At 39.8% G+C, this 14,569-nt stretch overlaps 1 protein-coding gene across 2 annotated transcripts; it reads right to left on the minus strand.

The window, feature by feature from the left end:
- Nucleotides 1-1,014: 1,014 nt before the first annotated feature.
- On the minus strand, nucleotides 1,015-14,034 carry LOC110064863 (uncharacterized). Of its 2 annotated transcripts, none has more exons than XM_020771966.2 (12): nucleotides 13,868-14,034; nucleotides 13,594-13,731; nucleotides 13,432-13,480; nucleotides 13,266-13,313; nucleotides 11,290-11,420; nucleotides 10,497-10,574; nucleotides 7,630-7,954; nucleotides 5,807-6,105; nucleotides 5,233-5,279; nucleotides 4,291-4,350; nucleotides 3,065-3,135; nucleotides 1,015-1,473 (listed from the first exon to the last, which is right to left on the minus strand). In XM_020771966.2, the coding sequence occupies exons 1-11, from the start codon at nucleotides 13,913-13,915 to the stop codon at nucleotides 3,102-3,104; spliced, it is 1,257 nt and encodes a 418-aa protein (XP_020627625.1). In that variant the 5' UTR covers nucleotides 13,916-14,034; the 3' UTR covers nucleotides 1,015-1,473; nucleotides 3,065-3,101. The 2 variants fall into 2 exon arrangements, with proteins under 2 accessions (XP_020627625.1, XP_020627626.1); XM_020771967.2 differs by having other exon boundaries at nucleotides 7,630-7,720; nucleotides 13,868-14,032.
- Nucleotides 14,035-14,569: the final 535 nt, after the last annotated feature.

A 14,569-nucleotide genomic window follows, 5' to 3' on the forward strand; every position in this document is an offset into this window, starting at 1 on the left:
AATTTCACGAGTACACTATTTTATTACCTTTTAATATCACGGGTGACAAATTGCACAAACAATCATGGGTTTTTGTCTTGTTTGTATCGTGAAATTTCGCGCCAAACTTTGCCATGGCAACTTGTAGTTTCACTTGTGAAATTATAAATTAAAGGTGCGTTTCTTTAAGAAAATCCAAGATTGGATTCTTCAATCCGAAAGAATCCGAAAACAGATTTTGCGCTTCCTCACTAAACAGATCAATCCACGATCTCTGGGATCACCCGACATGATGCACCATGATGCCAGAGATCTTGGATTGATCTGTTTAGTAAAGAAACGCAAAATACGTTTTCGGATTCTTTCGGATTTGGATTTTCTTCAAGACACGCACCTAACACTGAGATTTCGTGCCAAGATTAAGGAGTAATTTGTCACCCATGATGTAAAGAGGAAAACAGCTTCTTTACCTGAAAGTAATGATTTTGACAGTGAACTTTCACAAAGATCGTTTTTCCAGACTTCATAGCCACAGCAGAAAGGATACAAAACTGTTTTTTATACCAACGCAGTAACACAACATTGACAGATATACGTTAATCTTATTGACTTGAATTAAACCTATCGCAGCATTACGTCACCATTGCGTGACGTACGCCAGAACGATTAAGATCAACACTTTCCCCGACGAACAAATGAACCGGAAATTTCAACACAATTAATCTCAGTTATTGAACTAACAGTCACAAGCTGCCATTAACTCTTTCCCTTATCAACAAATTAACCAGAAGTTTTAACAACCATTTTATTTTTACTTATTTGAACTATCGGTTCCATTTTTTTAGCGCAATACTCGCAGTCACGTAACATGTTATCCTAGATATGTCAAACGATATATGAGCCCGCAAAACAGCGGAAATGATGGGAAGTTTAAAAGATGATCGACCAACCCTTGCTTGCATAATCCGATCCACCACTGCAACCCGTAAGTTGTTTACGCAATTCACGGGTTAAAAATCAAACACTCCACTAAGCTCACTGATTTACATAACTTTATTAATTTACACAACTTTTTCAAATCCATCCATTACCCATGCGCTATGGGATTGGCATCACTTAAAAATCACGTGTACATCCAGATTCACCCTAACACTTCTTATAATGACGCACATCTCTAGATTAATAACACAGTTTTGTATGGTTTTGACAAAATAAATATATATAAAATGGCTGATTTGAAAGTAGGAATAATTTTAGGCTCCTAAAACGACCTCTTTGATCTTACAGCTAAGTAGGAAGTTCATGCAAGTGCGAAGAATGGACATAGAGTTAATCATCTCAGGGCAGTTAATATGTCGGTTAAAAAACTCTCGATAAATCTCGCGAATATCATTCATGTACAATAAATTAAAAAAAAAATGCCGGCAAAACTTCAATGGCTTCTACACATCTTCCATTCGGACTGAACACGAAGAGTTTTCTTCACAGTGAAACCTGAAATGTGTAAGTGTCAAAATTAGGGGTTGCATCACACGAAAGCTCGTCTAAGCCTCCATTCCCTCCTTCACCCAAGTCTGTGTTCACACTTGGTCCCCAAGCACTGGTGCCTGGTTGCGTTCAGACACGGTGCACTCCAAAGACCCAAGTACCATTTAGTGCTGAGTTCAAGGTTGAGACCTTGTACCAAGGCATGGGCATGTGCCCGAATTCTGGTGTGAGTACTAGGAAAACAGGTGTGTTTACATGTAGGGAGTTTAAGAAAATCACGACGGCAACGGCAGCGGGAACGTCGCTAAACAAAAGAATTAATGAGCAGAACAATGGCTGTGCACGTGCGTTATAATTCTTGGTACATTCCTTTGCCGTCCTCAGCAAAACAACAACGTGAAATGACCACATTCTGCGTTGTCTGGAGAACGTGAACGACAACCGCTAATTTTTAAATTTATATTCCGAATTTAACGCTTCCACGTGTTCCACGTTCAGTTTCGAGGTAATTTTGACATTGAGAAACAAAATCAATGACTCTAGGGTATCGCGAGATTCGTAGGTAAAATACAAGTTCATTTTTGTAACCGACGTTGTCCTCGGCGTCGCCGTCGTGGTTTCTTAAACTCCCTGCATTAGTGTCGAGCGAGAATCGTATTTGGGCGCCAAGTGTAAACATAGTGTAAGTTAATAAATTTGCAGATTTACCTACAACCTGTGTCTCCTCACACTATCAGCTACAGTTAATAAGCAACAAGACTTATATTTTGATCAAAAGAGATTTGCTTTTGCATAGACATGTAAAAATTACTTGACGTTTTGGAGTCATGATGTTTGACTCCAAAACGTCGAGTATTAAATCTTACAGTATTTTTGCAACGCTTATATTGACTTGCCGAAGATACTTTCTGAAGATTTTACGAGTTACAAGAAAAAAGATTTGCTGTAAGGCAAAGAATTGCACTTTTAATTTTTCATGCAAATGCCTCTAAATTTTCCTGCAAATTGTGTCTGTTTTACGGACTTACCAGTTTGTATGGGAAAATAGAAAACCTTAAGCAAGGCTATTTCCCTCAAATCTTAAGTTCTTAATTGCTAAATTTTCCATGATTTGGTAGACTCCTCTTTTCCCACACATTTACTGCAATGCTTGGCCGTGTTTGCTCTCTAAGCAAGATCGCATCAGATACCATGGAAAGGTTTATTCCTCCTATGAGACACGTCTGCAAGGTGTCATGGCAGCTGCATTCGATGTAGCCTGTGTACATCTGCCCCCTCCCCTGAAAAAAATCGAAGAGGGGAGTGCGGCAGATGTACATAGACTACGTTCAATGTCCCCAAATCTTAAATTTGTTTTGTGGCCCACTTAGCTTGCATTCCTGTAAGAGTGAAGAACTTACCACATTCTCACTATGCAAAAATAAGGGCGAGGCAAAAAATCTGAGGGGGTAGAGGAACGTGGCAAGAGGAGGGAATGCTTTGATGAATACAAGTACCATGATTCCCTGCAGGCACAGAAGAAATTGAACACCTTGGACAAAACAGTGTCTTAACCAAAAAGTTAGTTGTTTGCATGCATCGTTGCACCCATACTCACCTCTTTTTAGAAAACACGTCAGTGAAGCTGAAATGGATCATAAATCAATTCCCAAGGATTTGTAGTACGCCCTGCAAAAAATGAAAACTATTATTACTATTGGCAACTACGATGGGAGCGTCCCTCCTTTCTCTTTTTTGGCCTTCTTCTCATCATCCCTTGTCTCTTAATATTATTAACCCGCAAGAGATGACTGGTAAAACCACAAACCAAATAGCAATAAGCATCTGGTCAAACATAACGTTGCAAAAGAGCTTAGTGAACCAATGGCAGAATTTATATTCTAGGGATAAATTATGTGTCTGAGATGAATTAGCCATCTGAGATGAATAATTCGGCCTGAGACAGATAAATCATCTCGGTGTTAATCTGGTGTTTAGACGAATTATGTGGCAAACTTCAACTTTGGCTGATTCATCTATCAGCATGTCTCAGGGTTCGTACCCTTTTTCAGAAACAAATTTCCAGGACTTTTCCAGGACTTTTCCAGGACTCAGATTGATTTTTCCAGGACTCTAAATTCACATTAACCCTTTTATTCCCATTATCTTAATGTTAATTCTCCTTACTGCCTGCCATACATTTCATGTTTTTTACTTGAGTTTAACAGATTTCCAGAACTTTCCAGGACCAGTAGCCTTTTTCCAAGACTTTCCAGTCCTGGAAAATGCCACGATAAAATTCCAGGACTTTCCAGGTTTTCCAGGACCCTTACGAACCCTGATGTCTTGAATATGTGCTGACAGATAAATCAGTTGAAGATCTATTTTGCCTAGCCTGCGTAGCTTGGCGGTTTAAGCAGTTTGAGTGCGAGCGTACAATTAAGCGCCGCAAAAGTCGCGAGGAACCGTTTCTCAATTGTCTCTCTCCCAGGCTCCTCGCGGCTTTGCCGCTTGTTAACACGGCTTTGGCGCTTGCTATCGTGGCTTCACCGCTTTCTCAGCGCGCTCAAATTGCTTAAGAACCGCCGAGCTATGCAGGCTATATTTTGCCACACAATTCAGCTAAACACCGGATTTACACCTAGATTAATTTAAATTCAACATCGGATAATTCATCTCTAGACAAGTACAAATTTGGCCAATCACAACACAAAAATTTCAAGTAAAATTCAAAATAGTTATACATTGCATAGGACTGTAAGACATAAACACGCGATCCACAATTTGCAAATGTCGATTACCCTTCCTGCTCCTAACAAATTATTACTAACAGCAATTACTTACGCTCTGTCAGCCTCTCGTATGGCATCACTCAGTGCTCTTCTCTCTTCTCGTAGAGACTCCCTGGGTGAAAACAGGCAATAAAAATCTAAAAATGCACTTATTGGGGGATGGGGAGGGAGCGGGTTTCTTGGGGTACTAGAGGGGGGTAAGATGACAGGCAGGCCAGGGTGTTGACAGAATTGGTAATTTTCCCAAGGGATGGAGGATCTTACAAGTGAAGGTCCCTGGGGTCATTTTAATTCCTCTTTTGTTGCTATACATGATATCAGCATGGCTGTCACTCTTGAGCTGGACACAAATTTCCCTCACCCTTGGAATTTCAAACCTTTCCCTCCAATCCACAAGAACCAAATTATGTCCAATCCTAGTTCAATTGCTCCGGATCTATTGCAGCACGTGTTTAGGACTGCACTATGCTCTTTACGAGAAGCATCACAAAGTGTTATTTTCACATTACTTCATATTTGACAGATATATGTGTTTTGGTGAGATTTTATGAACGAGGACACTTTGTGATGCTTATCATAAGGAGTATGCATCTCACTAACATGCAATCTTGGGCTGAATTGTTCAAAGCCTAATTCAGCTAACCCAGGATTAGCGAGAATTTTGATTTCAGTTTTGTAACTTTGCAGTGAGGTTTTCTGTTTATATCATTTGTCCTTCAGTTTTGAACTTGAATGATCTCAAACTACACAAAACATGAGCAGTGAAAAACATTTTATACATGGAAAATTAGTACTTTGATTAACTTTTAATCCTGGGTTAGCATTAATCAGCTTTTGAACAACCTGGCCCTGTAAATATCTCTACTGCGACAGGACATCCAATTAATAGACACCTTGCCATTGCAAACAGTACTTTCAATTCCAAGCTCACTTCGACATGTAGTGCATTAATTTTACACTTAACAACAAAATTGGTAAATGAGCATGAACCCACCTGAGAACATCCAAGGAATCTACACTTTCATTATCTGAGTCTTCAGACTGCAAGAAAATTGGATAATTACAGTCAACTAATTTATGTAACAATATCAGACAGACATTAAACAACTCCTAGCTAGTAGATACCAGGCTCAAATTGGTGAAATTTTAGTTCAAGAGTCAGGCCAATCAATTTTCATGTCTTGTCTTGCCAAGGCCCCACAGACTGACGTACCACAGGCTGGGGACGAGAATGGTTTGTGCCTCAAAGGTTGTTTTGACTTGCAGGTGGGGTATCATGGTGTCTGGAGGAAACCATGACTGAATACTGTACATTACTCTGAGGCCATCAACCCTCACCTTGGGAAAAGAGAATCACTGAGACCAAAGTGTTTTGCCCAAGAAAAAAGTACAGTGACCTCGGCCTGCACTGGCCAATCTGGAGTCCACCATACCAACCATTAGGCCACCATACAACTCAAACACTTTTACCGTTATATTCCCAGATCACACCATGTAGCAGTTAGCAAGCAGAAACAAAGTCTTGAGCTCAGAAACAAAAGGTAAGTACATTTGAATTTTACACTCACAAACTTCCTGGGGCTTTTCCCTTCGATGACCTTTTCCACTCGTTGTTGAATGCGGTCTGACGCTCCAAGGGCAGCCCTCAGATTGGGTGAATATCTACTCTTGAAGCGCAGAACTGGGTCACTGAAGTTTTTCCAGGAATTTGTTGAGATGTTGAGGTCGTCTAGTGCATAACTCAGACTTCGAGATGGACTAGATGGCCGATAAGACTGGGACAGAGACATAGGGGCCGTGGCTGAGCGAGAGTGAGCTTTGTGTCGAGTTGTTGAACTTGAAGGAAAATCTTCTGAGTATTTCCAAGCTATGTAACAGAAAAACAATCTATTATGGATTTTTAGCCCCAATGTGTATGTATCTATCAATTATTGATGAAATCAGCTCATCTATTGCATAAGGTCAAGTTCTCATGATCAGGGGACTCAAGGCTGGTTTTCACTAGCGACAGAGTCAGAGTCATAGTCAGAGTCATAAGAATGCTAATGGTTGGATGAAAATCAATAATAGGAGTAATAAGTAAGTGAATCTATAAGCTCAACCAAATTAGAACGGGAAGAATCAGAAAGTTTCAATTTCTTCTTATCCCTCTCGAGACTTTTTTGCTTATGATCTACTGAAAACTAGTTGTCAAATTTGGAAGAAGAAGTGGAAGAACCAACCAATCGCAAGGTGATTGTGATTGGTTCATTCTTCCACTTCTCCTTCTGACTCCGACAAATTTGTAGATTTCACTAGATCATAAGCAACAGAAGTAAAAGAGAAATCTGTATTCTGCTTTGGAATCCACTGCTTTGATTTTCACTCTGCAATCTGATTGCAACTCCCACTATGACTCCGTTGCTAGTGAAAAGCAGCTTTCAGATGCTGCATTACTCTGTTGGGTACATGACCTTGGTTTTCCATCCTGGGGGAATTTCCATATAAAAAGCTTGGGGATGCTCGCCAGAAAATGCGAATTAAACCTCTAAAGGAGTCACCAATCTGGGTGTGGCTCAAACAGTATTTAACCCTTAAAGGATACCACTTAAAACAGAAGCCACAGGGTTTCTTTTTTAATTATTTCTTCAAGTCTACCCTAACAAATACTTTGATGGCTAAAAAAAGTGCCATTTTTTTCTGAACACTCTAGGTGAGACCAAAATCCTTGATTTACAACCGGCCTAAGTGAAGTGACAAGAATTCCTGACCTTTTCATAAAGGAGTCCCTCTGCCCTGGGGGTTTCAATAGCATGAATTGACTTGGAGTGTTAATACTCTCCCTTGGGAAGGCATGCGAGTCTGTCAAGGGTTTGTCAGGCTTAATAACCCTGACAATTTACTCTTTACCCTTGCCTTAGAACACGACATGATGACCCCGACCCGCGCTCGAACCCAGACCACTTAATCCAGAGCTAATACACTGTACCCAACTAATTTACATGTGTTATTCAAATAAAACAACTATAAATGCAACCAAAGCTCAAAAGAAGATTTCCTATTTATATTTATCAGGTTCAGTTGAAACAGCGTGCAATGAAGGCTAAAAATGTAGGCCCTTATAGTTGCCAAATGCAATGACTGTTATGATTAAATTTGGAAATACAGATGACTATAAAAATCAGGGGGAAAATGAAACAACAATTTTGCTGTCATGTTGGCACCATTGTCAAGTGAAGAAAGCAACAGAAAAGATAATATATGCTAAAAGTAAAGTATTTTCCATTGCATTCTTCACGAGATAATGGTATCAAGATGTTCCATTGTTCTGTTTTTCTCAGATTTCTATAATGATACTGTCAATGCTGTTTTATAATACTTAGGGGAAGGGCAGTACACAAACAGTATATACCTGGTAATGGAAGTACACTAGACGTCCCAAGTCGGGATGGTGAAGTTGATCGCGGCCTCCTGGTGGGTGACTTGGATCTTGTCCTTCGTGGCTTTGGACGAGCAAAAGAACTAAAGTCACGATTTTCCAACAAACTGTTATCCTTGTGCCGCACAAGAAATGGTTTCTTGTGATTCACAACGGTATCATCAGGTCTAGGAGTACTGGTGAGTTTGCGGCGTGACGGAGAGGGAGAGCGTGACATGTGTTTAGAGCCCAAGGGACTGATTGACCGGCGACTGGTGCTAAATGTGCTGTTTGTCAGGAGATCATCAACACCAGAATCCTAGAAGTAATAGCTTCTGTTTAGTGTTGTTCTGTTGCTGTTGTCTGGAGCATGTGCTTTTGGCCGAAGATTTGCTCTCATGGATGTTTGTTTAGAGTTTCTCAGGGCTCATGTAAGGGTGCATTCTTTTGGGATGATCTAGATCAGGATCAATGTTCCAAGATCACTTGAATCATGGTACATCAAAGCAAACCAATTCATCAGTTCCTTTGATCCACCATGATCTGGGAGATTACAATTGGACTGTTGATACTTTGTCCCAATCATCCCCAAGAAAGGCACACTAGGAATTTGCAAGGAATTTGCAATTAAATATTAAACTTTTAGCCAGGTGATTTTTTGATGATTCTGTGCAAACCATTTATATTGACTTGTTTTGATGTTCTCACAAGTTGTCATAGGAGTGAACCGCAGGGGAATCGCTTGTTTACAAAGAGATAGCCCTTTCTATGTGATAAATTCATCGCCAACAATAAATCATGTAACTCTTCACAGTCTTGGTACTCTTGCATACTTTAACCCCAGTTGACCACATTGTGATGACTGCCTTTGCTAATCATTTAAGTCAAAGTATGTTGAATTTGAGCTAAAAATTTATAACAAGATGCAAATACCACTGCAGGGTAGCAAAAAAATTTAATAGCTTGTGAGAGCAAATACCTTTCTACAGCAAGACCAACATTAATGTAATTGAGAGTCGAGGAGAGTCAACTTACAATTGATCAAACTCTTGCTGAGTTATCGGAGCACCAACCCTCATTCACCTGGGGCATTCCACCCGGGATCTTGCCAAAAATTGGCAGAATCCCAGGATGGATGAATGCAGATACTGGGTGGGAATGGCAGGATCTAGCCTCCACTGTTTACTTGGGAGGGATTTCACAGTTTATTTCAAAACTTTGTGTTAGAAATATTCAAGGTTTGAACCTCTCAATCTTCTAGTCAATTGTAAGAACACACAACACTATAATACTGAACAATGTGCAGTGACAGCTAGGGCGCCAAGAGACGTGCATTTACAACACAATGATCAACCACCACAATATGAATTATTGTAGCTTTTAAACAGCCATTTAGACAAGTGATTGACAGAAAGGAACATGAGCTGGTGATGTGTCGCCGGTCAAAGGCTCTATGGTGCTACTTAAGAAGAATTGTGTTTAGATGTACGTTTGCCACGCTGCTCCCTGACCATCATATATCCACTTGAGTGCAACCAACTTTCAAGAGAAACTGTTCTGAGTTACCTTAATTAAGTGCTTTACTGTAGTGAAGTGAAATTAGGCTAGTCTGTTATTCAAATTTATAATAACTACAAATTTGTCCATAATTGTATAATGTGGACAGACGTTTCAATTTTGACACTGGTACAAGGCTGAAAGTAAAAATTCAAAGCTCAGTGTTGTTTTCTTTTTACATAACAAATTCAGGGTTGTGAAAAAATTAATTTTCTGTACTAGTAAAAACAAAGCAAAGAAACAAATCAGAGGTGTACAGCTTGCACATAGATTTCTGTTGTGAGGGGGGTAGAGTAAGTGGGAAATCCATGGGACGGGAAAAAAGGTGGGTAGAGGGATTCCCAAGGTCACATGAACCATACAGGAAGAAATGAAAAAACTTTTGAAGCAATTTTGTAGAATGCTTAGGAAGCGATACAAAAAGAGCCAGCAGGCACTGGGATTATTAAGGAAGGGGCAGAAATGGGAAGTAAAGGGCATAGAGATGTGGGAAGTTCACAGATACCTTAAGGGCTGGTTTTCACTTGTGCAAAAACATAAGCAACATATACAGATGCAGGGGAGTGCTGGTAAGTAGCACCTACATGTGTAGGGTACTTGCACGATTTGGGGGGGGGGGGGAGGTCCGACACATTTTTTGGGGGGGTTGAAAATTTACACCCTTAGTATTTTTTTTTGGCTCAAGAGATCTGTCACATTAATTTTTTTAGGTCTTAAACAAAATATGCATATTTTTTTGGGTTGATACAAAATCATGCATTAGTAGAGTCTGTTTGATTGAATAAATCAGTATTGAGGTATATAAGTCTTGTATTTTTTTTTTTTGGTAGGGAAATTTGATGAATGGTATTTCTTGGGGTGTGAAATTTCAGGCTCATGTTTTTTCGGGGGTTCGCAATATGAAGCTCCGTCAGATCCCCCTATGATGTATACTGTGAGTACCCCCTGGGGTCTACGTATGTCAGCTTAAATATACTTACACATTAAAGAAAACCAGCCTTAACCACTGACTGTGTGGTGAGATAAAGCTAAATACTGATTTTTTGAGCATCCAAGGGAACGAAAATTGGTTTGAAAATTTGGTTAGTTTGAGAAATCGTGGTAAAATTACAGTGTTCCACTAAGTACATGTAGAGGGGAATGACTTTTGGTTTGAGTTATTGGGAGGTTTGAAAAATCAAGGGTTTGAGAAATCGAGAATTCCACTGTTCGGTACTATCTTTCTTTTCAGTTTATAGAAATGTGCATGTCACTAAATCGAAGGGTTGCTATTCCTAGGATACAAAAATAAAATTACTACTTACAGAAGATACATAGTCCAAAGGGTCTGGGACCTCTTTGATGGTCGTCTTAGTGGAAAACTCTAACCTCAGTGGCTGACCCTGCAGAATAAGATTCCCCTTATTACCAAGCATGAAAATTTTATGGTTTCGGGTTCCTTATCTTCCTTACTCAAGCATGCTTGTTCTTTCTCAATACAGTCCAAGAAGGAACAATAAGCCTGTATGAACTATCAAGAGACGAACTCTGAGAAGACAATTTGATCATCACTCTCTGGCAACCTTAAACATGACTTTTTTTATATTCAAGTACAGTGTTCTTTGAGGACCTCATATGGCAAAATTATTGATACAGTAAGAGGGGGCTTTCTTTTGGCAGGCAGATGGCACTATAACTGGGTGTCATAATTGTAACAAGGGTGGAGAAAGAGGAGCTTAAACTGGCAGTTTTTATTTTCCTTTCAAACTGCAAACATTGTTGGGTGAGAACTTTAGCTTTGGCCTAACAAGTCTTGGGGCTGGAACAGGAAAAGTTTCAAACTATCCAATCTTACAAAGTCGTCAAAAACCTTTGGACAACTTCAGAGGAAGAAGGGAGAGAGAAAGGAGGTGGGGTGGGGGAGGGGGGGAAGGCAGGTTTATGGATTGATGCCTGATATATTTGGGTCATCTGTGAATATTCTGGGACTCCTGGGATGAAATCCTTGTGCCTGTGACTCAGAAAAAGTTGGCAGGTATAAGTATGTGTTGAAGGCACAAACGGCACCCACGCAGCTTACAAACAGCCAACTACTTATTAAATACATCAAGTACTCACTGTTATTCTAATAGGGTTAAAAAGAGATGTCTTGAAAAGGGTGACTTCGCGCCCAGACCCTGGATAAGGTGGCACAGCCGGGTATAAGAAGTCTCGTGCATTGTTGGCATAGTGACCGATGACATAGCCATCTGCAAAAAGAAACAGCATGCAGTCTTGTAAATAGCGATGCTCATTTCCAACATATCTAATTCAATGCTATGTGAAATGAATTGTGGAAAGCTAAGATTTCTGGGCTTTCGTTTTCATAGAAATAGCTGTCCCTCTTCAGGAAGTTTAATGTCACCCAGCGGGGGGAGGGGGGTTAATCCCTTGTGTGGGCTAGATAGGTATGTGCGGCCCCAGAGGGTGTGGTTTTTCGGCCGTTTTGGTCATAAATAGGGTGTCAGTTTTAGCCATTCTGGTCAAAATAGGGTATGATTTTTAAACTCTAGTCTTGAACTAGGTATGTTTTTTAGAAGAAGCTACTTTTTCATCCTTACTGATAAGAGCAATCAACAAAAGCCCCTCACAATGCCTTTAACATCGGTCTGAACTAGGGAACTAAGTATAAGGCAGTTCTAACACAAGGTATTGATTCAGGATCAAGTCATTTATAGGGTGTCGAATATTTGGTCAGGTCATAAATAGGGTAAGGAAAATCACATATTTTGGTCATAAATAGGGTAAGGATTTTAGGAAGCGGGCCGGACAACCCCACCAAATTTTTCTCAGAGTAAAGCAATTTTTCACAATGGACAAGATCACAAAAAGGTTTGGCAAATTAGACACTGCTTTTTTGAAACTCAACAAATTCTCAAAACCAATTTTCAGGAGAAAAATGCAAAGTTAGTAAGGAGAAACTGACAATTTCTAGGCCTGTGAGAATTAACTAACTAAAGAGTTCATGAAGTCATTTAAAATAATGTTTTGATATTTCTTGACCAAAGAAAATCTTTACTTGTAAACTTTGAGTTACTCATAAATTATGCAAAAGTTCCAAAGACGTTTTTCAATGTAAGCAAAATGAGTTTATTCTCGAAGCAACTCTAAGTTAAATTAAGAGTCGAGGATATTGTAATATTTACAATACGTAGAACCTTGATTTCCTGTTGACGAACAGAAGAAGAATAATTCAGAAGAATTATTCAGAACGTAAGCCGAGAAAAGAGTTTCAATAAAACTCATATAAAATTGTTACATAGCGAATGTTAATCCTAAAATTCCACTGGCTAATGTACACAACCGCAAGAACAACAGAACGCAAAGCACTAAATTGTCCAAACATAAAACAAACACTTTTGATTGAAAGTATAATTTTTGGATTGGCGCTAAAATCAGTGACATCTACGGGGCAAATTTTAATGGTAATGATCAATCGTAAGTAAACCAAAATTTCCGAGAAAGAAATAAGCTTAATAACAAAATAAGCATAAACAATGGACTATTAAACAACGTAGTACAAGCCATGGAATGCGAAAATGAAAACTTGCAAATGTAAGTGAGTGCTATATATTCTGTTTTAGTGGCCGGTTTTTGCGGCTTTGGTCGAGACAAAAACTAATTACGGATTGTAATCAAAGTGTTGGAGCCAAGGTTAAATAACACTACAAGGTACCACAACGTAGATGTCACAGATCGGCGCAATTTTTAAGCTTGCAGTACTTGCAGTACATCGAATTCCGATGATATAATAAGGTTTTAACAAGGTTTCAACTGGATTAGCACTGCAATTGCACGAACTTCTGGTGACTCAGTAATCTTCACAAACAAAGGACAAATACTTGCGTTTTTCGAATGCCGTGGGTACAGTAATAATGTAAACATAATTTTCCCACCTCTCTTGAAGACAAGTTTCGGGTTGATTGCGTACAGCTGATAGGAAATGTAAACAGATAACCGACTACGTGTTGTGTGTGAGCAAATTGCGACCCTCTCGTCTCTTGTAATCTTGGAACCAAGTGATTTAAAAGTCCTTAAAATACTGAGATTCTTACCTGAAATATAGTCATCATGTTGTCTCAATTCTACCAATACGTCTTCACCTAAAAATTGCGAGAACACATACCTTTTAGCATTTCACTATCAACACAACCAACAAATATGGCCGAATTCCTCGATCGAATTACACCACATCACCGCTTTCAGAACTTCTTAGCTTACCTTTGAGGTGAACAGTGACATACGCTGGGTCTTGGCAGCTTTTGAAAACCTTGGTATTAAAAGAAACAAGGCATACTGTAAACTTTTAGAACCTAATCAACTCTGGGGAAAATATTCACGAAGAAATAAAGAGAGTCAAATTATACTTTGCATGTGGCTTACCCGTTCGAATCGCAGACGTTCGTGGAAGAACAAGGGAAAAGTTGGGGCTACGGACTTCGTGTTAACTTCTAAACCCATGCAGTTTACTTTGAGATAAACATAGCCGTAATCTCGTAGGAATGTTCCCGGGCATGTCACCTGAAAAACGAACAAAATGCAGAAAGATCGCTGAATTCGTTCGACCAGAAAGTCGCTTCCTTGCATACGTCTGGCGTCGTTAGCAACGGCAAAAGATTCTGCGAAATTCTACCAGTAAACGGCCGAAAATTCTTACCGTGTGGATATCTAACTCTACTACGACCTTCATCGCCTTACGGGGCATTGTATTCTTGAGAGAATTCGAAAATCCTACGAAGCGATTCTACTCGATCGATGGGAAGGCACTACAGGAAAGCGATCAAACCGGGCCACAGATTTGCCCGCATGATAGAGCGCGTCACCGCGGGTAGACACGAAATTTAGTAAACAGACGATGGCCAATCACAGTGCAGAAGTCAATAAATTAATTAATCGAATATATTTACGGACAAATGACAATTCTTACTGCTTTGTGACGTCATTAAGAAGACGGGACAAGGGAGACGAGAAATGAGATGATGAAATGATGATGGGGGCAGGGAGGGGGGTTCGGGTAGGAAGGCCGTAGGAGCAATGTAGCGTAAGGCGGTAGGTAGCGCGAAACGTGCTGGGAGACAACTTGTAAACAACCGTCTATTTATAACCAACAGTCTATTTTGGTACGATCTTCATGTCAAATTCTGTGATCATCCCGATAGTTATTATTACCTGCAGCTGTCTTTCATGTACCAATGACCACTCTTAAGCGAGGATTTGAACAAGAGATGGGGGAAGTAAGTTAGATGGGAGTCGATCGAGGGTTGAAGCGGTTAGAATTGAGCTGGATTTCTGTAATTTTTTTTTTCCGTCGAAACCCAACGGAGGCCATTTATAGGGTCTAGACCTTTCCGGGACCTTT

This window comes from Orbicella faveolata, unplaced genomic scaffold (assembly GCF_042242905.1).
Source record: "Orbicella faveolata isolate gen_17 unplaced genomic scaffold, um_ofav_v1 contig_34, whole genome shotgun sequence".
Classification (NCBI taxonomy): Eukaryota; Metazoa; Cnidaria; class Anthozoa; order Scleractinia; family Merulinidae; genus Orbicella; species Orbicella faveolata.